This window comes from Hetaerina americana, unplaced genomic scaffold (assembly GCF_022747635.1).
Source record: "Hetaerina americana unplaced genomic scaffold, ioHetAmer1.1.p SCAF_11, whole genome shotgun sequence".
NCBI classification, from domain to species: Eukaryota; Metazoa; Arthropoda; class Insecta; order Odonata; family Calopterygidae; genus Hetaerina; species Hetaerina americana.
The window spans coordinates 33,952,704-33,978,284 of NW_027286181.1; the positions used below are offsets into that span (position 1 = coordinate 33,952,704).

The following is a 25,581-nucleotide window of genomic DNA, read 5'->3' on the forward strand; positions in this document are numbered from 1 at the left end:
CTGTATGCAGAGGAAATGATTAAAGAGGCATGGGAAGGACTGGAGGTAGGAATGAAAGTGGGCGGGGAATTCGTGAAATCAGTTAGGTTTGCTGATGACCAAGCTTTAGTTTGTCAGTCAGCCAAGGGGCTGCAAGCATTGCTGAGTGAATTGGAAATTCAGTGCGACAGGTATGGGACGAAAATCAATATTAATAAAACAAAGGTTATGCGATTTTATAGAAAGAAAATGGCTAAGCTAAACATTAAAATAGGAGGACAAAAACTAGAGCAGGTAGAACAGTTTACGTATCTCGGTAGTGCTTTGGACCAACACGGTCAAAGTGGAAAGGACGTAAGGAGAAGAATTGCGCTAGGAAAAAGGCTTTCACAAGGAGGAGGGAGTTGATAACGGGGACGTTGAGTAAGGATGTTAAGAAAAGACTCGTAAAAACTTTGATATGGAGCGTAGCTATTTACGGCGCGGAAACGTGGTCATTGAAGCAGGAGGATAGACGTAGACTGGAGGCTTTTGAAATGTGGGTATGGAGAAGAATGGAGAAGGTGAAATGGACAGAGAAGAAAACAAACGAGGAAGTCCTTGGTATGGTGGGCGAAGAGAGGGGTTTGTTGGGAGAAATCCTATGGAGGCAGGAAAAGTGGATGAAGGGGGTATTGACCGGCAGCGGGATGTTGAAGACTGTAATTGATGGGAGAATGTTAGGAAAACGAGGAAAGGGAAGGAACAGGATAGGGATGTTGGACGGGATGAAGGGAGGAAGAAAGTACTCAGAGCTGAAGAGGGACCTGATGCAGAGTTGGATGTTGTGTTTTGCTAGGGGTCACAAATTATTAAATTAGTAATTATGTCCATCCAAAACCTACCTTAACCGGTAGATTACCAAATAATAATTGGTTAGCGAGAAGCAAAAGGGTTGGAGATAAAGGATCAGAGAAGTCATTATGAACAAGAACATCATTAGCAAATAATGCAATTAGCGTTGGGGGGATGAACAATTTCACCGTATGATCTCACTGCTTTAAACAATACGTAACTTATGATCCCTTATTTCGGTTGCCACACATACAAGATCATGTCCAGTCCAGCACAAGGCATCAATAAATCCGAACGCATTGCTCAGTAAATTGTTTAGTACCTCAACCCAGAGTAGCCAATCAACATAACTGTCATATGGATATAGGGGGATCTTAAGAAAAGTAATGAACAGAGTTACTGCACATGACCCTCAATCACCATGGAAGGACTTGAGAAATGCATTTATGTGAAAAAGGATGCCCATGGTACGTTGATTTCAAGATGTAATATGACTGCTATAAGAGAGGAAAGTTTTTGAGGACGTTTTAGAGAACATAGAGTGAACAAGAAACATTAAATTCTATAAAAGTGATGAAGTAAAATATTGAGGAATGTGTATGAGTGATTTAGATATTGAATGAGTGATGATAAACAAAGTATGACGTGAAAAGACGATGAATAAAGTCGTCATGGCTCTTCAATAGCTGAATAAAGCGTCAGAAGTATACGCATGTAAAAATTAAATAGGTTTTAGAATTGGAGGTTAAAAGACACAGTCTACATAAACATCGACGATAAACTTTGGATGCGTGAGGGGTCAAAAAGAAGATAATGGGCAAGTCGGTTTAGATCAACGAGGTCTTCATCGGACAAGATACCGAAAATTCAACCAGCTTTAGCCCAAGGAAGCAGCAAATAAAACTTTCCCCATTGAATGCGCATTATCCTCGTATTTTACTCCGAGTTCAACAAACATGAAAATACGTTGAAGTCATCTGATTAGGCAAATTACTAAAATATGCAATTCATTATCAGAGATCCACTTTTCCCATTCTATTCATTTTATTATACTTTCTTAGGAGAGAAATAAAAAATTTAAATTTCATATTATAAAAGAGCATTATGAGCGGAAGAAAAGAATATTCGCCATAATTTCGCGATAGTACCATTTTACGAGTAAGCACTCAATTGGCTGTGGGTTAACGGCCCAAGCATTTCTTACGGCCCTATAATTGAATGCCTGATATTGTCCGTGTTCATGTTTTTTTCAAGCTTTTTAACACCTTGCAGCCATTTGGTGATAAATATATTGTCACTTGCCATCTATGGAGCGGTTACATTAATTTTTACTGAAAATAAAAGACCAGATGTTGTGAGTTGGTCCTGCCATGTCCTTCTCCATGAATTGCAAATTGGAAATATTGGTTGGAAATTTTTTTGCGTTTGCTAATGCAAAGGGATAATTAAAGCTGCTATTATTTTTCTAAAAATTCAACTGATATGTAAAATTACATATAGCTAACGTTCCCTATAATTCAAACAATCTGATTATTTCAAATTAATGGCTTATGTATTTCTATAAGTACATATATATTGAAAAATACCAAAAAGCACCAAGAAGACGTCATGGAAACCGGGTTCAATAATTTTCATTAACATAATATCAATTTTAAGTGGTTACAACATTTGTAATTTTCAAGTAATAATATTGCAATTTTTTTTTAATACTTTTCATTTTCTCTCCTGAGATCTTTGGTATTCAACCTCGCATTTCAAAGAGAATAAGTGAAATTTTAGTCGTAATATTTGACTAGTTATTCTATAAATACCTTAAATGACATAAATAACTTTCCGTACAATGAATATATAACATTATATCATTCTTCAAAACACAGTCAATAGAATTCTATGGAAAAATCATATTTGTCAATGGCCATATTTCCTCTCTTTTCGCGTGCCAAGGAGGAGCACGCCATGGGGAAATAATGAAAGATATTAAGTATTTTTTCCACTTAAATTAGACAAGCGTTCTGCACAAAGTGATCGTAAATTTTATTTTCGATAAATTTGCCGTGAAAATAAAGTTTAATATTATTTTTTTAACTTAATGTATATGCGCCACAAGTTTCATTGATTTGGTTTTGTAATTGCCTCAGCAGTAGCCGTTGCAAGTTGAAACAGGTTCAGTTCCCCTAAGGTAACGATGAGTAACACTTTAAATTTTGCTCTTGCCGTGAAAGTTCGTCATCCGAGGAATACTCAATACCGTAGGATACATATGGAGAGTCTGCTTTTCCCTATAACACAGCAAGGAGATCGTTTAAAATATTTAAACAGGGGAGGCAATCAGTCTCAAAGTAAGATGGACCAAGAGCTCCAGTCAGTTTCTTACTCAAGTTAACGCTGGCACCACTGCTCCCATTGTGAGAGAACAACGTCGAATAGCGGTGCACCCAATTGAATTCTATAGAGTCACTGGAAGTGAATAACGCCGTCCGTCGGATGGGACGGTAAAATGTGTGATCCTAGGCTCCTTTTCAACCCCATTTTGATTTTGACCCCTTAAGGCTAGACTAATGTAGACGAATGGTTTCTCTCTAACCTTTCCCCATTCCCTGAATATACTACCTCTACCGATTTTCGGATATTGGAAAATTCCAAAAAGAAAACTTCAATATGCAGCAAAAATCCCTGCATTATTTTAAGTTATTCTGCTAGACATGAATGACTTCGGGCAGAGTAAGTATGAAGAAAATCGGACTGACTTTTGGACATTTTGTTTCAAAATGTAATGAAAATTAGTTAGAAAAGAATGGCTCATGTAATAAAAATTTACATTGACCATTTCTATTAATAAACTTTATCCATTATCAAAGAAAAAATGTTTCATTGGTAAAATTCCTTAATTCGTAGGTAAATAAATATCGCAATGCATTTAATACGAATTCGTTAAACTCACCCAAAATAAAGTAATGGTTCATTTAAACGTCAATCCGATGACATACATTTGGGTCAACTTTCTATTTATGATAACTATTATTGGATATTCATGGGCTCTTCCGGTGTTATGAATACATTTTTGGTGAACAATCTTCTTTAGATTATAAGAATATTTTATACATGAAAATAAAGTCCATGTTTACCCATGATATACATGGAAAAAATCCAATAAAAATTAGCACTGGTCCGAAAACGGGGGCACGGACTCACAATTTATAGTGAAAAAGCAAACAATGATTTTTAATAAAACAGTTAAGTATATCTCATTTGAGGTTAACGAAAATGCCTGATATGATTTGGAGTGACATCGGAGGAGTCAAGGGAACAATTCTTGGCTGGATTTAGGTTGAATAACCATTGATACAATTACCCCATTTTTAATCAGTCATTTGAAAAACATAATTTTTAACTGCCCAAATTACAAATGCATGCGTTGAAACCAGTTTTTATATCATCAATTAATTTCGTCTTATGTTCGATTGAAAAGGAAATGATCAATTTTGCGACAAATTGTATTAAAATGTGCTGGCCTCGGCGTATTTCTACTAAAGATTGAGCCCGAACTATAGGTTACAATTATAGGTGACAGAGGTGTGAAAATATGTGATTATTATGTTTATTTTATTCATTTTAGCTATCGTAATCAGTTTTAGTGTGTTAATTACTTTAGTGTGTCTCAGACATATCTGCATACCGACAGTGACCTGACATAAACTTCAGTGATAATTACAGTCATAATTTTGCCGGCAAGTGATACACCTTCCTCTTCTGTCTAGTATGAGAAGTAGATTTTAAATACATTGGTCTTTATAGAAAAAAGTTTCATTACTATTTATATTTATGCAATTTCTTCATTTCAAAATACAGATGAGAAGTCATCCTTTCCAGTGGTCGAAGTCAGAATATGAATAGAATGATATCAAATATTTGATGCATACAAATTACAAGCATAGAATGATTTATGTTCACTTTTTACTAAGCATTTAAATAGTCATAGTCCATTAATTTAACGAGAGATTGTTCAATTTTGAGTCCAATTATGCACTACCTTCATTTTATAATCTTTTAATTAGCAAAGTAAAAAAAACAAGCTGGTCATTGATTTATGCCAATAAAAAGGATTCTAAGTCTTTTTCTCAAAATATGTGCTTCAAGTAGAACTTTTCGCACATTATCCGTGTTCTGTAAAATTACTGACTTGAAAGAGGTTTCAGGATATTTTCTGCGATAGAGAGCATCGCCAAACTTAGATTAACACGTTAGCTGATCAGTTAGCTAAATAATTAACAAATCGAGTATCAAATGTTGATTAATCGCACGAAACCATGCACATTCACAAACAAACCACGAATATAGAGAATAACTGAGGCGAGCATAGTAAGAGAAAAAGTTATAAGTTGAAGAAAGATGAAGACCAACGGTGAATTTTTTCATATGGTAGGAGAATGCTGAAGTAGCCGGGAAAATTCCGAATTAGGCAAAAAAATTGTTTTAGGAGAAGAGGGTTTTTGTGCAAGGTAAGCTGCTGAGGTAAGATAACAAAAGAGCTTTTGGAGACCGTGATGAAACAGATACCTTAATGAACTTGAAATGAGACGGAAGAAAATAGAAACTGAACGTTTTGGACGGCATGATGATTCGTGAAAGGTGCAAAGAGCATTATAAAAAAATATGCAAGGCAAAAAAATTACATTCATGCCATTCTCAATGCGTAATAATTTTTCAAACGCCCAACACCCTCCTCGGGTTAATTACGGTGAATTTATGAATGTCTTTTTTAAGTACCAGGATTATTATGCACGCGGTGGATCTGGTTTGAAACGACAGCATTGGCTTCGGCGTGTGTTTTACGGCATGCGGTCTCTTAACTTTATTTTTCTTTCTTCAACCGGCTGACCTTTACGCAAATGCAATAACAAATAAATAATCCGGCCTAAAAGACTAGGAATATCAATGTGACAATTTCAAGGTTAAAAAATCATTCACCTTGACTGGGATTCGAACCCGGATCTCTCAATGTCCGGCCCAGTGCTTCAGCCGGTTAAACTATCGAGGCGTCCTCGATTGCAATTTTGGGGGATTTAATGCAACAAAATTTGGTGAGGAAATACCGTTCATACAATGTCACAGGCATTCGTAGTCATACGCTGCGCAACACAGTCCAATAGGTTAAAGCCAACTTTAAAAACTTAGGCTGAAAAATTCCAAGAAACAGGTCGAATCCCGATCAAAGCAAATGATTTCTACACTCTGAAATTTTGGCTTTGAAATGCATGCTAGCGGATGACTACCTTAAAAGTCACCGCTGCGGCATCTCCCGCAATTTCTCAGAATTTAGACTAAGAATAGTTCCTCAAGCGAGCATAACGAACCCCATGATCAAGACGATAATGACTAGGTTTCCACCTTGAAGATTTACGCCGATTTTTGTCCACTTCGGCAAAATACATGGATGCTGTGCTTTCGTATCAGACGATCTGCATCAGACGGATGCTGAGAGTAAATATCTAACTAATTTGGTATTATGAGTAAATGCTTATCTAGAAACTCACCCGAAGAGAGAATGTACCTGCTTAAAAAAGGGTACGGGATTAGCGAAAGATTTGAAGAAAGAATGAAAGACGCGACGAAGGAAGAGAAGGCAATGCGATTAGTGGAGATGGAAGAAGAAAGGAAAACAATCCTCTTTCAAATAAAATCACGCTGCATGGAGTTTCAGATGTGTGGGGCAACATTGTACCCGCTCCATCGATCTTTTAAAAACTACCTGAATATATATTCAACTATTTCCTGAATATTTCCAGGAATTATTTGGATGTATCTGGCCTGTGACTGCTCTGTGGAAAGACCACATCCAAGTTGAAATTTAGCGAGTCACGCGAACACGAAAAGTTTAGGTCGGAGAACGAGTCAATAAATTCCTTAGCATTTCTTTCCTTTCCTTTCTTCCTTTCCTTTCATTTCTTTTCTTTCTTCCCCGGAAGAGCTGGCGAGCGACGATAGAATTTATAACAAGAGTGAAATGTTCAAACACGGAACACCTATAAAGAGAGCACTCCAACGGGGTTTCACTTTAAGTTTCGATAATCATCTCGCCTTCATTAGATATATGACTTCTCTCCATGAGATAGATGCTTGGGGCATGATCAATGAAATGTTAGAGACGTTGGTTTCCCCCTTTTTGTTTGCTATGTTTCAATATTTTTATCCTGTGAATATATATATATATATATATATATATATAAACATATATATATATATATATATACATATTATTAGGTAATCTACCAGTTAAGGTAGGTTTTTGGATGGACATAATTACTAATTAAATAATTTGTGACCCCTCGCAAAACACAACATCCTACTCTACATCAGGTCCCTCTTAAGCTCTGAGTACTTTCTTCCTCCCTTCATCCCGTCCAACATCCCTATCCTGTTCCTTCCCTTTCCTCTTTTGCCCAACATTCTCCCCTCAATTACAGTCTTCAACATCCCGCTGCCCGTCAATACCCCCTTCATCCACTTTTCCTGCCTCCGTGGGATTTCTCCCAACAACCCCTCTCTTCGCCCACCATACCAAGTGCCTTCTCATTTGTTTTCTTCTCTGTCCATTTCTCCATTCTTCTCCATACCCACATTTCAAAAGCCTCCAGTCTACGTCTATCCTCCTGCTTCAATGACCACGTTTCCGCGCCGTACATAGCTACGCTCCATATCAAAGTTTTTATGAGTATTTTCTTAACATCCTTACTCAACGCCACTCTCGTCAACTCCCTCCTCCTTGTGAAAGCCTCTTTGCCTAGTGCAATTCTTTTCCTTACGTCCTTTCTACTTTGATCGTGTTGGTCCAAAACACTTCCGAGATACGTAAACTGTTCTACCTGCTCTAGTTTTTGCCCTCCTATTTGAATGTTAAGCTTAGCCTTTTTCTTTCTAGAAAATCGCATATATGCACAGGATATGCATATATATATGATCCTGAGAACCACTTGATCTGCTTGGGAAATCAAATTTATCGTTCTGTAGTCTTTAGATGATGTAGCCTCTACCTCTTTTAGAAAAGGAACCAACTCTAATCTTACAAAGTCGTCCGGCCAGATTCCTTCCTCATAGATGCTATGAATCAGACTCTTTCTCACACATTTTCCTAAACCTTTTAGTAGTTCCGCAGGAATTTTGTCTACCCCACGGCCTTATTTGATTTCATCTTTCTTATTACCCTTTCTATTTCATCGTCGACTACGCCTGGATCTAAGCTATCTTCAACTATGTGTACGCCATGTACTGTCTCAGTTTTTTGGTCTAAGTTCTTTACCATACAGTTCTTCTCTATACTCCTCCCATCCCTTTGGATATTTTCTGAGTCAACTAATACCTTTCCCAAACTATCTCTTACTGTTGAAACAGATCTTCACTTCTTACTTCCCGATAATAATTTAACGTTTTTAAGAGCACCCCAATTTCATCCCTACTCTGCAAACTTCCCAGGTCCTCGCATTACATCTTCCACCATGCTTCTTTTGCTTTATTTGTTATCCGTCTCAATTTATTATTTAACTCTTAGCTCTTCCTTCTGCCCTACTCCGTGTTTACATTCTTTCACCTCCTGTACATATACATATAAACATGTATTCATTTATGTGTGTGTGTGTGTATATATATATATATATATATATATATATATATATATATATATATATATATATATATATATATGTGTGTGTGTGTGTGTGTGTGTGTATATATATATGTGTATGTATATATATGCATGTGTATATAAAAATATAAATATATATATAGAGAGAGAGATATGTATATATATATGTACATGTAAACATTTATTTATTACTAGTTTACGAAAGTTCATTACGAGTTTGTTTTAACATCTGGAATAGATTTACCTATTTAAATAAGCGATCATTCTGCGATAGTAGAAAGTGGTCCATAGAAACCCATGTTAAAAGAGAAAACTTTAAGGAAGAATTATGCAAAATGCAAGTCTACATGACCATTTCCTAATCATCCCAGTCAATAAAACGTACTTCGGAGAGGCCACAAGAAAATCAGTTTCAGTAAAATCTGGAATAAGTGGCGAAAACCATCTAAATCGTTCAAAGGGAGGTTTGGTGGCGCGCCGCCAGCTAGTGGCACCAAAATCTGGACGAGATCCGCCGAGAGGAGATTTCGCCCCCTCGGGCTTACGTGAAAAGCATTATTTTACCGCCTTCCCGAGAAAAGCGTTCAGTGAACCCTGAGCATCAGCAGCCAATGGGCGGGAGACCTTGAATACTTCCGCCCCTTGACCCGTTACTTCACCTCATCTGCAACCGGTTTTTGACACTACTCCTCCCCCGGGGACCCTCGAAATTTCCGCACCCGGTATCAAATTTGGCTGAAAATCTTGGGCGTCGCAAAACAATTCGGGGGATCCTGTAGCACCTCCACCTTCGGAACTTCAGTCGGTGGGCTGAGGCGAGAGGGTGGGCACGATCTAAGGGAAGGACGAAACCGGGAGGAAGATGAAGTTCACGGCTCTTGCGTTCTTCGGAACGTTACTTTTCGCGATCTCTGATCTCTCTAGGTCCGATCCCACGTCGGAGGATTGGGAGAACGACTTCCGAAACTTCGAGCAGAAGTTTGCTAAAATTTTAAACGGGACGACGTGGCCGGTAAGTCTAGGATAGTTTGCTAGTTTAAAACAAGAAGGAACTTCAAAAAAGTGGAATGATAAGGGTTCGTCCAGGAATGGTTGAGTTCTTTTGAAAAGGTATTGCGTGTATACTTAGTTTGATTACTTCGTAATGACTTTTTATATTAGGTGATATAATACGGTAAGGAATTGATTGAGATACGATTTGGGTGGAAGAGTAGAAACACCTTGGAATTACATCGTTCGTTGAAAAGTGATTATTATTGGAAGAATAGTTATATTTTCTTTGGACTGGTATCCAACATTCGCAGGGTTTTACGACATAGAGAAAAATCTTAGATATTCACCATCAACTTGCTGACCCCGGTGGCGGCGGGGTAATGTCCTCGTCTACCATTCCAAGGGTCGCGATTCGATTCCCGCCTGGGTGAGTTTACCTCCATCTAGGGCTTGGGTGTTTGTAAATGTGACCATTGTTATCAATGTTAAAAGTTCGATGTAAAGGCCAAAATGTGCTGTTTTCGGACTAATACTGAATAAATAAAGAAAATAAAAATATAGAGTCAGGTCTTGTGCTTCCCTCTCATAATTACGACCATGTTTCAAAGAGACCTATATCCTTGAAATTCCATTTATAGCTCTCATTTACATAATTTGCCTCATTTTCCTGAACGATGCCATCTTTGCCCCGATTTAGTAATTTATAGCATAAAATTGCCCAATTATCATTTCTACAGGCAGTGTTAACCGGCTTCAAATGTTCTGCTTAGTCAACCTTTGTTTTGAACTGTGATTTAAGTTAATGAATGCAACAAAAAACGAAATTTCAACGCAACGCAAAGATTCGCATGTCCCGTCTTTTATTAACCAGCTGCCTGCAACTTCTAAAATTCATTTATCTAAAATCTCGAGTCAATCATCACCTTCTCCACATTTCCTAAATATAACGTTCTCACTCCATATCGTACTAAGAGTTCCAACGCTTTAAACCAATTACTGGACCACCGAGAGCTTGGAAAAAGTGAAATTCTCGTCTTGATGGTAATTCAGGATATTAAGCACTTGTATTCAGCAATGTAAATCCGGGCAAAATTGGTCTAAAATTCAAAAATAGTCCTGACTTGTGAGTGTAATAATTGAAGAGTACAAAATTTGTAAAGCTTGGAATTTGGGTGGGTACTCATACACAGAGGAGTGAGCTTGTAAAATAAATCAACCACTACAGCATAATTTAAATTCAATACTGATGAGGCATTAATAAATGTAATTGTCAATAATAAAATGACAAAATATCATTTTTAATGCATATTTTTGATTAAAAAATGAATATTCATAGTAATTCAATTTTAATTTGTACTGAGGAGACATATTTTAGAAAAATCGAACTGATTCGATATTTTGATTTTATTTCAATATACATGCGGCGGATACGATAAATGAGACATTGGCAGGACTGGAGGCTGGTATGAGAACGGCCTGGCAGATATAGAACTCATCAAATTAGTTATCTTTTCGGATGATCAAGCGTTAGTTAACAAGCCAGCCAAGGGTTACAACATCGTTTCCGCATGATAAATTCTCGGGTCATACCTGTCACGCTGACTCTGCATTTTATAAGTATAAGTTTAATGCTTAATATTATCTGTATACGACGATGGGATAAATGGAATAAGGGACCATCAGGTCTCAATGTCGTCCAAATAAAGGCCTCTATCTATCTATCATTTCTCTAAGTAAGGATTGTACAGTTTTTAGATAGCGCATTGCACAACCATTGTGACAGGCATGGGAAGAGAATATACCATAATAAAACAAAAGCAATGAGATTCTTAAGAAATAGAATGGCCAAAATAAGCATTAAAGTTGGGGGACATAAACTAGAACAGGTATGACAGTTCAACTATTCGGAAAATGTTTTGGATATGGGTAGCCAGAGAGTTGGGTGCAAAAAGGTGGGAGTTGACGAAAGCCACCTTATTAAAGACGTAAAGAAAATACTAATGAAAATTTTAACATGGAGCGTAGTTTCTTATGGAAGCTTGGTCGTTGAGGTAAAAGGATAAGCGCTGTTTGGAGGCATTCCAGGAGTACATGGATAAGGAGAAGAATTAAAAAAATGGACGGAAAAGAAAACTATGATGAATTTTCAGGCATTGTTGGCGAAGAGAGAGGGATGTTGGGAGATATTCGAAGAGAGTGCGACAACTGGGGGTCTTTGTTACTGACAGGTATTTGGGTGTTGAAGACAGTAATAGAGAAAATAATTTTGGGTAAGCGAGGTAGAGGGAGGAAAAGAATGGGCGTTTAGGATAGATTCAAGGGAAAAAGAAAGTATGAAGAGCTAAAGAATGAGTTTTTGCAACAAGCGGAATGGAATCTAAGAATGTGTCATGTCATGCTTGAAAGTAGAGCAGTGTGCAGTCTCAAGTTACACTTAAACCTGCCGTCAGCCGGTAGATTACTAACAATAAAGAGTTAGGTCATTTCATGATCTATTCATAAATATAAACACCTCTTGGAAGCTTGCGTAGTTTACATATACTACGATTAAAATCACAATGTAGACGACATATTCACTACGAGTAGAATGCACGCGTGGACGTAAACTTAGGGTCCACGGTACATCACTACCTTGAGTGCGTTAATTTCGTCCTGAGAAGTCGGTGTGCCCGCAATAGATTGAATGTCAACATAACGCACGTTTTCACTGTCCCCAATCGTCGATGCGACAGTAACTGCGGTCAGGCTTTTGAAAATTATACCACGTTTCCCCTGCTTCATGAAAGGTAGAGTTTATACCATTTAGAATTAAATAGTTTTTATTACTACCAGCAATCATCAAATTTACTTGTAATCAGTTCACAGTAATTATTTGCTCGATGATTCCTGATGTGAAGATAGTAGAGCCGTTTTGACCAAATTTAATCCATCCACATAGATATTATCCTCGAGTGCTTACGCACCCGAAGAATGGCACAAAATAGTTCAAGACAAAATACCAGATGATGCTGAATTTCCCTGCCATATTGGAGAAGGAATACCAAGGAGGAGGTCAAGCAGTAAGCCTACAAGTGTTCATGAACTCCGACCCGGTGACATTGACATCATTATGGTGCTCGGCGATTCTTTATCGGCAGGCGCTGCAGCTTTAGAGCCTACACCCCTGGGATTCTTCACTGACCATAGGGGAGTGTCTTTCGTAGGAGGTAAGGATGGGAAACAGTGATGACCGTTAATTCATGTATCCATTATTAATGCCTTAATTCTTCGAGCACACTCTGTTTCCCGGTTATTTCCCGTGCTTGATACAGACTCTTTCAGGTTTTGGCTATTAAATCTCTTTCAGAAAGTTTTCAATTTCACCTAGTATTTTCAATAAAAATTCACGTAACGATTACATTAATTTTCATCTATATCAATTTCAAATTCTGTAGCGTTATTACACCGAAACTCATATATTAACTATGGCGATTCCTAAAAAAACTTAATTGTTCACAAAGCAAAATCACCCATAAAATAATTTAGCATCATATTGATTCAATTCTTAGGTTTAAGGCATCGAAGTAGATGGTTTTCGACAGTCTTTTTTCACTAATACCAAAATTTATTTATCTTTTTGTGAAGACTCATAGGGAATGATTTTGATAAAAACTTTTTTCCGGGATTTAATTTGCGTAGGATATTTTTGACATAACGGTTTGGTTGGAGTTCCAGTCGGCTTCTACAGGTGGAATGAAATTCGTTTTTTTTCGGCTTACAAAGACGTGCCCAAGCATCATTGTACCCCCATGTGGACGAAGTTCAGACCAGAGACCAAGCAAGCTCCCAAGAGCCAAATGCATGCTTCCCTGAGGGTTTGCTTCAAAGGAGTGCCTGGGGGGGGGGAAGGGAGGCAATAATAGACACATTATAATAACTGTTGGAAACACTACAGAGAAAGGCCTATTTAGGCACTGGAAGAGAGTCTAATGTGGAAGAATGGTTGCATGAGGTACAGTGATTGTTGATGTGGTGGTTGACTGGTGTGGTATGCTGCCCAATGTAGAAGAAGGGAAAGTACAGTAGTCAACCCTAAGGTCAGTTTGGTAGATGGTGGTAGAGTTCCCCAGGACTAAGCTCGACGGCATGAGAAATTCACACATCAGGGTACAGGGGGGGGGGCAGTTCCTCTCCCTATGCCAGCTATAGTTTCCCAGGAAAACCTGGTGCCCATAAAATCACAAAGCTTGGGAGGAGCTGTGGGTGCCCTGAGAGGCATGCCTGGAAATTCAACCTGGGCCCTCCAGTCAGTAGTCCAATGCTCTGCCCTTGGATTACCATGACCCCTATATACACATACACATGTGTATATATATAAATATGTGGAAAAAATACAATTAGCAAAACCCATTGAGGAGGTAATGATGGTTTTGCTGTAATATTAGAATTACACTACATTATTAAGACTGAACCATGCTCAGAGTAACTTGAGCTTGATAGGAAATAAATACATGGATGGAGTTGCTCAAAGACAAATAATACTATTGTGAAATTTACTTGTATTATTGAATTGTAGTAAATAATTTTGCGAACAAATTTACTACATTTTGGTTCATCATAGATTAGTTGTTAGTAAATAACAGAGCATAGCCTATTGATTTCAACTATGATTTCAGTTATCCTAACTCTAGTTATTCTTTTACTAATCCTCTTCATTTTATTAACATGATGTGAGTAACTCTGAATGATAAGTCATGGCAGTTTCCTATAGAATAATTATATTGAGCTACTGCAGCATTAAAGCAATTCATTCTTCATTTTCAGGGGGTGAAAAGACATGGCGAGAGTTCACAACTTTACCAAACATTTTAAAAGAATTCAATCCACATTTATATGGATATGCAACAGGCAAAGGTACATTTTTTTCCGAGGAGGCAAAATTTAATGTAGCTATTTCTGGCTCAATCGATGATGACCTGCTCATACAGACACAATTATTAGGCAAGAAGGTTTTACAGGATTCTAACGTCGACTTGATCAATGATTGGAAGGTAAGTATCTTGCTAACTGCGGATTCTATTTTATCTTTCTTTGTTCGACATGCTGGGGTGTAATTACATAGCTCACAATGAAATCTAACTCTTTTCCTCTGAACAGCTGATAAATATATTTACTGGACATAATGATATATGCACATATGAATGTTTTGAACCAGAGAGGCATTCTGCAGAGGCCCATAAGCTCCAATTAAAGGAGGTTGTAGATTTGATTTATGATCAAATTCCAAGGGTATTTGTCAATCTCATTTCAGTTTTAGGTAAGTCAATTACAAGCAAAAAACTATTTTCATATCCCTTACAAATACAAGGCACAAATTCATCACATATGATGAAATAAATGGAATTTAATGGTTCTGTTAATTTTTGCAATAATTTAGAAGGTAACCCATTATATGCTTTTAAAATGGGGTTAATTTAATATTATGGGGATTAGGGATTTATCAGTGTCACTATATATAATACACATAAATGTAATCCTCGAAAGGTTGGTTCAAGTGCTAAAAGAGTATGTATTTTATTCCTCATACAGACCCAACTCTCAACTCAAGAATTCCCAAAACAGCTGCTTGTGATATATTAAGACAAATCCAATGCCCATGTTTGCTTCAGTCACCTGATCTCCAAGAAAATATTTTAAACAGGACTGCTCTTGCTCGAGAATATCAGAGGGTGGAAATGGAACTGGTAATTATGACCTATGAAATAATAACTCTGAATATTTTTCAGCTAATGGCAATTTGAAGGGAGATGAAGAAATATGTGCAGTAATGACCAGTGACAGAGTTTTTAAGAATTTAGCCAATAAGTTTCAAAACTTATAAATTGTTTAGAGTACAATGTAGAGGCCATATATAATTAGAATATCATAAGATACAATTGAGTTACTTCATGTTCAAGCAGAATTTCAAACTGGTGTTCTTTGTATTTTTAAAATGCCAATGGATGCTGTTCAGCTCAAAAAATAGCATCTCATCTATAAAACAAAAACTCACATTCAAATTTTTATAAAATGTGATCTAGTAGGTTTTATCTAATTATTAGGTGATATTATCTAAGTTTAGGCAATGGTAATTGAAATGAGCTGCTCTCTACTGTAACTCTTATTGTTCATATGTTTAATCAATAGAGGTCTCTCTCTCGTCAACTCCCTCCTCCTTGTGAAAGCCTCTTTGCCTAGTGCAATTCTTTTCCTTACGTCCTTTCCACTTTGACCGTGTTGGTCCAAAGCACTACCGAGATACGTAAACTGTTCTACCTGCTCTAGTTTTTGTCCTCCTATTTTAATGTTTAGCTTAGCCATTTTCTTTCTATAAAATCGCATAACCTTTGTTTTATTAATATTGATTTTCGTCCCATACCTGTCGCACTGAATTTCCAATTCACTCAGCAATGCTTGCAGCCCCTTGGCTGACTGACAAACTAAAGCTTGGTCATCAGCAAACCTAACTGATTTCACGAATTCCCCGCCCACTTTCATTCCTACCTCCAGTCCTTCCCATGCCTCTTTAATCATTTCCTCTGCATACAGGTTGAACAGCAACGGTGAAAATGGGCAACCCTGCCTTACACCCCTTCCTAACACTGCCCAACCGGACTCCCCATTCCCCACCCGCACCTGTTCAGTCTGAGACATGTACAGGTTGCGGATTAGCCTCCTTTCCCTCCAATATATTTCTTTTTTCCGCAATATACCCATTAGTTTTGCTCAATTCACTCCATCAAACGCTTTTTTGAAATCTACGAAACAGGCAAATACCTCCTGGTTGTGTTCTATATTCCTCTCGATTAATAATCTCATTACTGCAATGGCATCACGCGTACTTCTCCCCTTCCTAAACCCGAACTGATCATCCCCTAAGTAATCATTTACCCTACTCTCTATCCTTTAGTTGATGATCCTGAGAACAACTTTAGCTGTTTGGGATATCAAACTTATCGTCCTGTAGTCCTCATATGATGTAGCCTTTACCTTTTTTGGAATTGGAACTAAAACGGATCTCGCTAAGTCTTCCGGCCAGATTCCCTCCTCATAAATACTACGAATCTGCCCATATAGCCTCTTCCTCCCACATTTTCCTGAGCATTTTAAAAGTTCCACGGGAATGTTATCTACCCCCACGGCCTTATTTAGTTTCATCTCCCTTAATGCCCTTTCTATCTCATTGTCTAGTATGCCTGGACCTAAGCTGTCTTCCTCTGCGACATTTTCTTTTTCAATGTCTAACTTTGTTGGTCTGAGTTCTTTACTATACAATTCTTCTATATACTCCTTCCATCTCTCTTGGATCTTTCCTGCGTCAACTATAACCTTACCCGCCTTATCTCTAACTGTTAGCATAGCTCTTCCTTTCTTAGTTCATGATAACGATTTAACTTTACTGTACAGCGCATATGTATATGAATGTATATATATATATATATATATAAATATATATATATATATATATATATATATATATATATATATATATATATATATATATATATATACACATTCAAACACGAAATCCCGCCAAACGGCGAATAAATACTCATATATACAGAAACAGATATAAGGAAAAGGGATAGGAACACATATAAAGGACGAACACAATAATGTTTCTGTATATATGAGTATATATATATATATATATATATATATATATGTATATACATACATATATATATATGTGTATATATATATATATGTATGTATGTATGTATATATATATATGTATGTATGTATGTATGTATATATATATATATATATATATATATATATATATATATATATATATATATATATAAATGCATGATTATTCCCGATTTGCTACTTACAGAGCTTTATCTTAAATTCTTTGTTGACTAAGAAATGTGTACTCCTTAATATCCAGTTTTGTATTAGTTACCTACCTAAACAGTTGATATAAGCCTGCTTGTACTACTACTTGTATGAAGTAATAATTCAATGCTATTTATTTGAAAAAAGAACTATAAAATGTTTTTGGCACATTACAATAATTATTATGAAAATTTTGGTAGAATTGTTTTCAAAGGAAGCTAGTGTAAAAACATACATCACACTCTTTTCATAAATGCTCTTTCAATAATCATGGCGGCATCTACTGGACTATTTTTTCTATCCAAAATTTCACTTGAATTTGCAAAGTTCTGAATAAATGAGGTCAATTAGGCCAGTTTGCTACCGTGTTAACTTAAGTGATTTTTCAGATATGAACAGTTGACTTATTCCTATGGAAGATATGAGGTGGAGGAGATAAATATAGGGCTCTTTTGTGGAGGAAAATAGTAAGGGTGGAATGGAAAAACAAACGGCTGAATTTAAAATTTTGAATTAGATGTAGGTTTTGATGGACATACAGCCTAATCACAGCTAAATTTCTAAGCCTCACTTAGCATGATACAATCTGGCACTACAATTAACCCCTCTTCATTTCTACATACTTTCTTCCTCAATTCAACCCCAACAGACCTGGATAGTTGATTATTATCTATTCCTTCCCTTGTCACCTGGATAACACTCTCCCTTTTATGACAGTTTCCATCATTCCTAAGCAATCAAATTGCTGTCCATCCACCTTTCCTGCCTCCTGTGTGATCATCCTTTAAAATTATTTATATTAGGCAAAGAGTGCAGTTTTACAATAATTTTACAAAACCAAAATAAACTTACGATCAATCCATTATGTACAGGCCTCTGACCCACGCTACAATGGAAGGGATGATTTTGCTGTTGTATGGCAGCCATTATTTCTTGCATTCAATGGACCAATGTCTGCAGGAGAACCTGAATGTCCAGAATTTTCAAAATTAGTTTCATCCAAATATCCATTCCACACTCCAGATTGTTTTCACCTCAACCAAAGAGGCTCAGCACTAGGTAAGTTCTAAAATTGCATGAAATATAATTTAATGTATGACTAATAAATATTATTATATCTTTTCTCTCCATCTGGCTCAAAATCAAGGGATTGAAAATTAATTGGCTTGAAATCTTACAGGTAAAAGTTTATTGCAGAATATATGACTTCATGAAATATTATTAGCGTGGGAACATAAAACTATTAAGTAATCTTAATAATTTATTAATCAATACAACACACGTTTTTCCCTAAGTTTTTTGAAATGCTGAGACTCAAGTCAAAATGCCAATATGCAATAATTCGAGCAGCTACCACTATTAGACTTTACTTTGATTTCTCAATTTTGAGGCACCTCAGATATTATAATCAGTATGTTTCTTGAGTCAATACAAAAAACTAAGAAATTGCATGAATCAAGTCTTTCTCTCCATTTTTTTCTTTCAATTATTTGTTTGGTAATCCAAACACAATTTTAACTATTGGCCAGCACAATTTCATGCTAAATACATGTTTCTTATCCATGATTTCTCAAAGATATTATCCAACCATTGGTAAACTTTGTTTGTTCATGTATACTAAAAGAAACTATTGCTAGATTAATGATGAATTAAGATGATTTTCCTTTCATACTTAGGTTTATAGAACATTCGGCAGATAAATTGAAGCCATATTTTCATCCATATATTTATTCTGTCCACTTCATTAAGAAGTGTTTGAGAAAACATACATATTATGATGATTTTACCTTCAATTTTTGCCAAATAATTTTAACCATTTCTATTTGTACTTTTTGGATGAAAGGTTAAATGTACGGTGAAAGGTTAACCAAATTCCGAACTTTATGAAATTTCATGAAAATTGAAGTATAGTGAACAATTAACCATATTACATACCATTATATGTACATAAATATAATATAAACATGTGTCATCATATACTTATATATATTTATGTGTGTGTGTGTGTGTGTGTGTGTCTATATATATATATATATATATATATATATATATATATATATATATATATATATATATATATATATATATATATATATATATATATATATATATACACACACACATTCAAAACACTAAACCACACCAAACAGCAAACAAATACTCATTTATATAGAAACAGATATAAGGAAAAAGGATAAGAATATATATATATATATATATATATATATATATATATATATATATATATATATATATATATATATATATATATATATATATATATATATATATATATATATATATATATATATATATATATATATATATATATATATGCATGTATTTATATATAAACCATAAACATAGTAATCAACCCGAAGGTCTGTTTGGTAGGTGATGGTAGAGTTAGTTCACCTAAACCCAACAGCATGTGAAATTCACACATCAGGGTAGGGATGCCAGGTCCTTTCCCTGTGCCGGTTATGGTTTCCCCGCATTCAAACACGAAATCCCGCCATATGGCAAACCCATATTCATTCAAATGGAAATAGATAAAAGGAAAAGGGATAGGAAGACACAGAAAAGATGAACACAGGAGAGGTGGGGAAGGCAGAATCAAGCAGATCACAAGTGTATATATTTCCTTTCCTGTGTTTGTCCTTCCTATGTGTTCCTATCTCTTTTCCTAATATCTATTTCCATGTGAAAATATATATTATAAAGGGGGATGTGACAGCCCAGGGATAGAACAATTGACTTCTGATCAGAGAGTGGTTCTGTTACCTGGCAAGCCTCTCCGGGGACCCTCTGCTCCACCCAAACTTTGTGATTTATTGGGGAGCAGATCAGAATCGTCATTTAACATGTATATATGTAATCAATGTCCTCAATAATGGACATGTCATTGATTTTATTTTTTGAAATAGGTGCCTATCTATTAGAATAGTCTAAAAAGTGTAAGTGGTACATTATGGATCACAATGGAATGCCATGGATAAATAAACATGAAAAAAGTGTGGGCATGGGTTGATTAACTGAAATGTAAGATTTTTCATATCCATCTCAGAAACTGCTTTCCTATAAAATATGAAATAATTATCGTTAACAATATATACTCTTTTATAGATCGTTGAATTGATTATATCTGACCATGGATGGTATACCATACAAGAACGCTAGTACATGAACACTTCAATTGTTGATGAGTTTACAACTTCAATGCTTCAAATTTCATTTTCTAATCCTTTTGCATTAACTTTGCATGCATGAAATATATTTTTGAGAGCATTGACATGATGCAGATATAATTTTCTATTTCAGCTGCAAGAATGCTCTGGAATAACATGCTGGAACCAGTAGGAAGCAAAACCAGCACTTTGAAAGAAATTCTACGTCAAACAATAAAATGCCCAACCAAAGAAATGCCATATTTATTTACAGCAAAAAATTCTGCAAAATATCGCATGTACTCTCACCAATAACTCCTAACAGGACAGTACTGTATGAATGTAATGTAGAATTGTATTAAATAGCTAATTGTTGCACAGCAGTGAAACAATATCCAGTGTCTAACTTTATGCTAAACAGCATGTAAACGTGCACTCTCAACCAAGGAGGTTATGGTTATTATCCATAACCTCCTGTTTCATATCCATAATCCCTGTCTTCATCTGAGCGATTATATGGTTAATCCACTTGCAGCATTGCTGCCTATATTATTTCCTTGCCATTATTTACTTTATTGTTCTGTCTATCATATATTTGTTCTTAAAGCCAAGAGTAGGTAACTCTAATAATATATAGCCATTAGCAAAGAGGGTGATTGCCTCATAACTCACTTTTTTCACTTAAATTATTCTGGAGCAGCATATTTTTAAATAGGTATTATTTATGGTCCCTCAGATACATGGAGATTTATTCATACTTCTGAGCCCAATATTGTGACTTTTGATTCATTCTTCTACATATTCAGCTGAGATTCAGATTCTTCCTTCCTTCCTACAATACCTCCAAATGCAGTGCCATGTGCTTTTTCATGCTAATTATGCTGGCTAAAATCTTATGAATGACAGTTTAATGTACACCTGTGTTATGAATCCGCCGATTGGCTATTTATTTTTTGATAATTTACCAGAAATGACGATGTCCCATAGTTTGGACTAGCATGTACTTGAACATCATTTTTAAAATTTTTGTAATTTTTTGTGGCACTAAGGACTTTTTGATGCATGGATTTAGGAAAAATTTTTGTGATAGGTTCCTAAAGGCAAAGTCAAAATGGAGTAAATAATAAAGAGATGACACATGCAGGATATAAGTGACCTCAATGTATACAGACAATAAACATCAGAAACATAATTTTGCTATTATTTACCTTTCTGTGAATTTCACCAAGTTAACTGATAGAGTAAAATCAGGTTATCAAGTCATTGGCCTCTATCTCATTCCATTATGTGCTTCTTTATCCTCCATTAATTTATAAATGCAGTGAACCATGCTTTGAACTTATATTGTGAAGGAAAGGAAATTTTGAGAAAAATTATTCTTCTGTTTGGTTGGTCTAATTTCTGGAACATTCACCCTTTTTTGGTAGCTACTTGTATATAAACATTTTTATTCTCCACAAATGGTTTTATTATATTTCAGCATGCAGTACAAATAAAACTCCATCCCTGGTTAAAATCTTTGATTTCTCCACCAAAGATAACTTTTTTGACAAAAAAGACATTGCCTACGCAAGCCCAAAGATAAGTAGTATGGTTCCACCATGCGATTTTTTTTGTGAAAGAAATATTTAGGGACAATTTTTTTTATTAAGTTCTGCCAAGGAAATTTAACTTCTTCACTTAATTAGACGAATGCCAATCTGACTGAGATTTGAAAATAGTAAATAGTCTTTGGTAATTTATTAGAAGAGGGTAGAGTATTGAAAAGATTTTTATTTTAATGAAAATGTGGGTAATCATTGTGAATTAACAAGGGCACTATATACTTTCGGTCATTGTTCAAGAAAGAGAGGTAGGGGGTAGCATTGGATCCCTTGACTGATCGTTAAAAAGGACCCCTGGAGACCAAAATCAGAAAAATGAACACCTTACTTTATTTGAATTTACAATAAAGTTTGGCCAAGGGATTCATTGACTCCCCATAACCTATGAACTACTCAATAGGCTATTTATCAGAACTGAAAAATGTAACTAAGATGGTATAGCCAAATAAACAAAAGGTTGATTGGATGGTTGGAGGCGTCACTTTGTGGAAGTGATTTATACTGGAAAAGGAAATACTTAGTTCTTCCACATTCGTTTTAATAAAGCAGGAACTAGGTTTCGACTCACTAAGTCATCAGGTGTAAGTCGTTTCCTCACTTTGTAAGTTGAAACCTAGGTCGTGTTTAACAAAAACTAATGTTGAAGAACCAAGTATTTTCTTTTCTAAAAGTTACATTGCTGATATTATGACTGTAATGGATGAGTTTTGCCTTTTTGAGTAATAAGACATAGGAGGTCTGTGCAGAATGTATCCAACCATGCCATATTTTGACAAAAACAGCCTACCTAGAACAATGAGGCCCCTTCCAAGGACTCTCCTTTGGAACTCACACACTCATCCTAGCGTCTCTTCCACTTTTCAAAACAATCGGCAAAGTCCTTTTTCGCATTGGTCATCAACGGCCTCGTCGCATTTTCCTTTATCTCGTCAATCGACTGTTGGGAAGACTACCCTTTTGTTTCAGGGTCAAAGCCGTAGAACAATGACTTATCTCCAGGTATCACCTTTTTTAGAAAACCTGAGTATCTTTAATTTTAGTAAGTTAATTTTTCCCCACATTAGGATGAACATTGAAGATTTGCTGGACAACCTTCAGGTTTTCAATATTAAATTAAGTAATGTTTAGCTAGAAAGTCGTGGTCGGGAAAATGGAAGTTGATGCCCGGTTGGATGAAGAAGTGTAAGATTCTGTGAGTGCAACAAAAGAGAATAAGATGATGACTGCAGGTAAAGCCATACAAAGGTAGTAAGATAGCATTGAAATTTTACTGAGACAATGCAAACACAAAAATGTCGTAGAAAAAGGTAAGAAAGAAAACGATTGGAAGAAGCAGAAATATGGAAAAACTATTTTGAAGAAAACAAGATTATGTTTTGGGAATGGATAAAGAGCTATGCAAACCATTGATCCTAAAAAAATCCAATGAGGTAGTATAGCAAATCCAGTGCAGTTGCGGTAAATCCTACATAGGATGAACGGGCAGAGCGTTGAAGTAGCGCCCCCAAGAACATCACAGGGGTAGGAAAAAAACATAACCGCCTACCAGCAATAGCGGAACATGTTGGGCCAGAGCCGGGGTATGACGCGAACTTGGAAGAAGCGAAAGTGATAGCCAAGTACACTCGCTACTTCCCTATGATAATCCAAGAGTTCATATTAAGTGCTAAAAAACCCAAAAATTCCAATAGGGAGAATGGATATCAGTTCCACAGCGCATGGAAATGAAAGTTTCGAACGTACGACCACCGAATTGGCAAAGATCTCAACAGTATGCTGTCGATCGATCACAGAGAAGGAACGACGTCAGCCGGCCTATAAGTAGATGACGATTTTGCCCTAAACATTACAGAGAAATCAATAGAAAGTGAATAAGTACTAGTGAAGTGTATAGTTTACACATGTCAGTGAATCACAGCGCACGATCAAAAACTCTAAAAACTATTCCCTATTGAAACTACAATATATTGTCTATCTATTGGCTATCACTTAAAATTTTACCATTGCAACTCCTAGTTACTTTATCTACGCTTTCGTATTGTTATTTGCTCATTTGCTCCCTTCATTTACTTATAATTCATTCAATCGCTCCCGGCGGTCTGGTGGGTTTCCCTCCGCCCTTGGGCAAATACCCGGCCAATGCTGACGCGGAGAAAATACTATATATCAAGGACTTCCGCCATAGCTACGCTCTTTGTAGACCCTTCCTTGTTTCATTCCGAGCCCGAAGAGGCGCTGCTCCAAAAACGGGGATTGCGAATCGTTATTGTTACTCCACATTTTACTATTTTCACTGTTATTTCTTATGTATCCGTCACGATCGCGGAATAAAAAATCTTTAAAACTGAACTGAACTGTCCTCAACCTTCTTCGGCCTGAAGACGCCTGCTAGAATGTAGGAGCAACTGTTGTCCAGAGAGACCGTACTTCTAGTTTTACTAGTGCTTCCGGGTTTTCGGGTGGAAACCGGAAGCCATGCAGAAGAGTTGAAAGATTGCAGAACAGAGTATTTTGCGCACTAATAAAAAAGTGGCGCAGATTTTACGACGAATGTTCAGCAGTGTGTACGAAATATTTTTATTCATGTAATTGATTGTGAAAAAATGTAACTTTGTTATATTATTGGCTCAATTTATAATGCCCATGTGGCACGAGTTTAATTAATTTCACTCGGGCGTTGAATCAACGGCAGCCGTGCCAAATTGAAACATGCTCAGTTTGCCTACACATAATTCTGTCCGAGAAAAATTCCTTTCGTGAAGGCGTTCCTTCACATTGGAGAAAAGAAAAAAGTCACTAGGGGACAGATCATATCTGTGCCATAGAGAGGATGAAGAACAATCTATAAATTTACGAGATAGTCAAGAACAACATTTTCAACGTGCGATAGAGGGTTATCGCAGTGCGTTGTTTTTAAATGCGGCATTTTGCGATTGATATGTCCTTGGAGAATATCAGCACATCTCTATAGTATTCTCCATTAACAGTTGTGTGATCTTTTACGGCACGTTGATACACCATTCCTAGAAGTCCTTAGAGTCTGCTTCCCTACGGAGGGCGCTATGTGCGACACTCAATTCCAGACGACCAGCCTCCACTATTCATTAAGGGTTAATTTATAAACTAATAAACTTGCATGCATAAATAAATGGAAGAACTCAATGAGAGCATGCCAAAATTTCCGAACTAATTCGTATAAAAATCCCCGAGTGCGAGTTGCGTAGACAAGTTATTGAAAGTACTGCGGAACATGGGAGTGGACAGGAAGGACACGCGACATTTTCGAAACCTGTACGCGAATCATGAAAGAGGGAAAATCGGAATGGACAGTGATACGAAGGGGAGAGCAGAAGGGTTATCTCCTATCACTGGAAATATTTAACATACATACTCAGGAAATGTCAAGGGTCGTTTGGGTAGTGCTTAAGCTGGGAATAAAAGTGAGCGGTGAGGTGCTTCAAGCTAGTGAGCTATACTGATGAACAAACACAGTAGCCCGAATGCC

At 36.3% G+C, this 25,581-nt stretch overlaps 1 protein-coding gene across 1 annotated transcript; it reads left to right on the forward strand.

Annotated features, from left to right (window-relative positions):
• The first annotated feature begins 11,286 nt into the window (after positions 1 to 11,286).
• On the forward strand, positions 11,287 to 20,787 carry LOC139701120 (phospholipase B1, membrane-associated-like). The gene is made up of 7 exons (XM_071599697.1): positions 11,287 to 11,331; positions 12,384 to 12,651; positions 14,249 to 14,475; positions 14,582 to 14,741; positions 15,014 to 15,168; positions 18,178 to 18,364; positions 20,627 to 20,787. Exons 1-7 carry the CDS (start codon positions 11,287 to 11,289, stop codon positions 20,785 to 20,787), a joined length of 1,203 nt encoding a protein of 400 aa, XP_071455798.1.
• Positions 20,788 to 25,581: the final 4,794 nt, after the last annotated feature.

Bases quoted from the DNA above. Each gene is read 5' to 3' on its own strand.
- LOC139701120 (XM_071599697.1), top strand. From the start codon at position 11,287: ATGGCCAAAATAAGCATTAAAGTTGGGGGACATAAACTAGAACAG. The intron at 14,742-15,013 runs GTAAGTCAATTA...TTCCTCATACAG, and splicing joins CAATCTCATTTCAGTTTTAG to ACCCAACTCTCAACTCAAGA. The intron at 18,365-20,626 runs GTAAGTTCTAAA...TTTCTATTTCAG, and splicing joins CCAAAGAGGCTCAGCACTAG to CTGCAAGAATGCTCTGGAAT.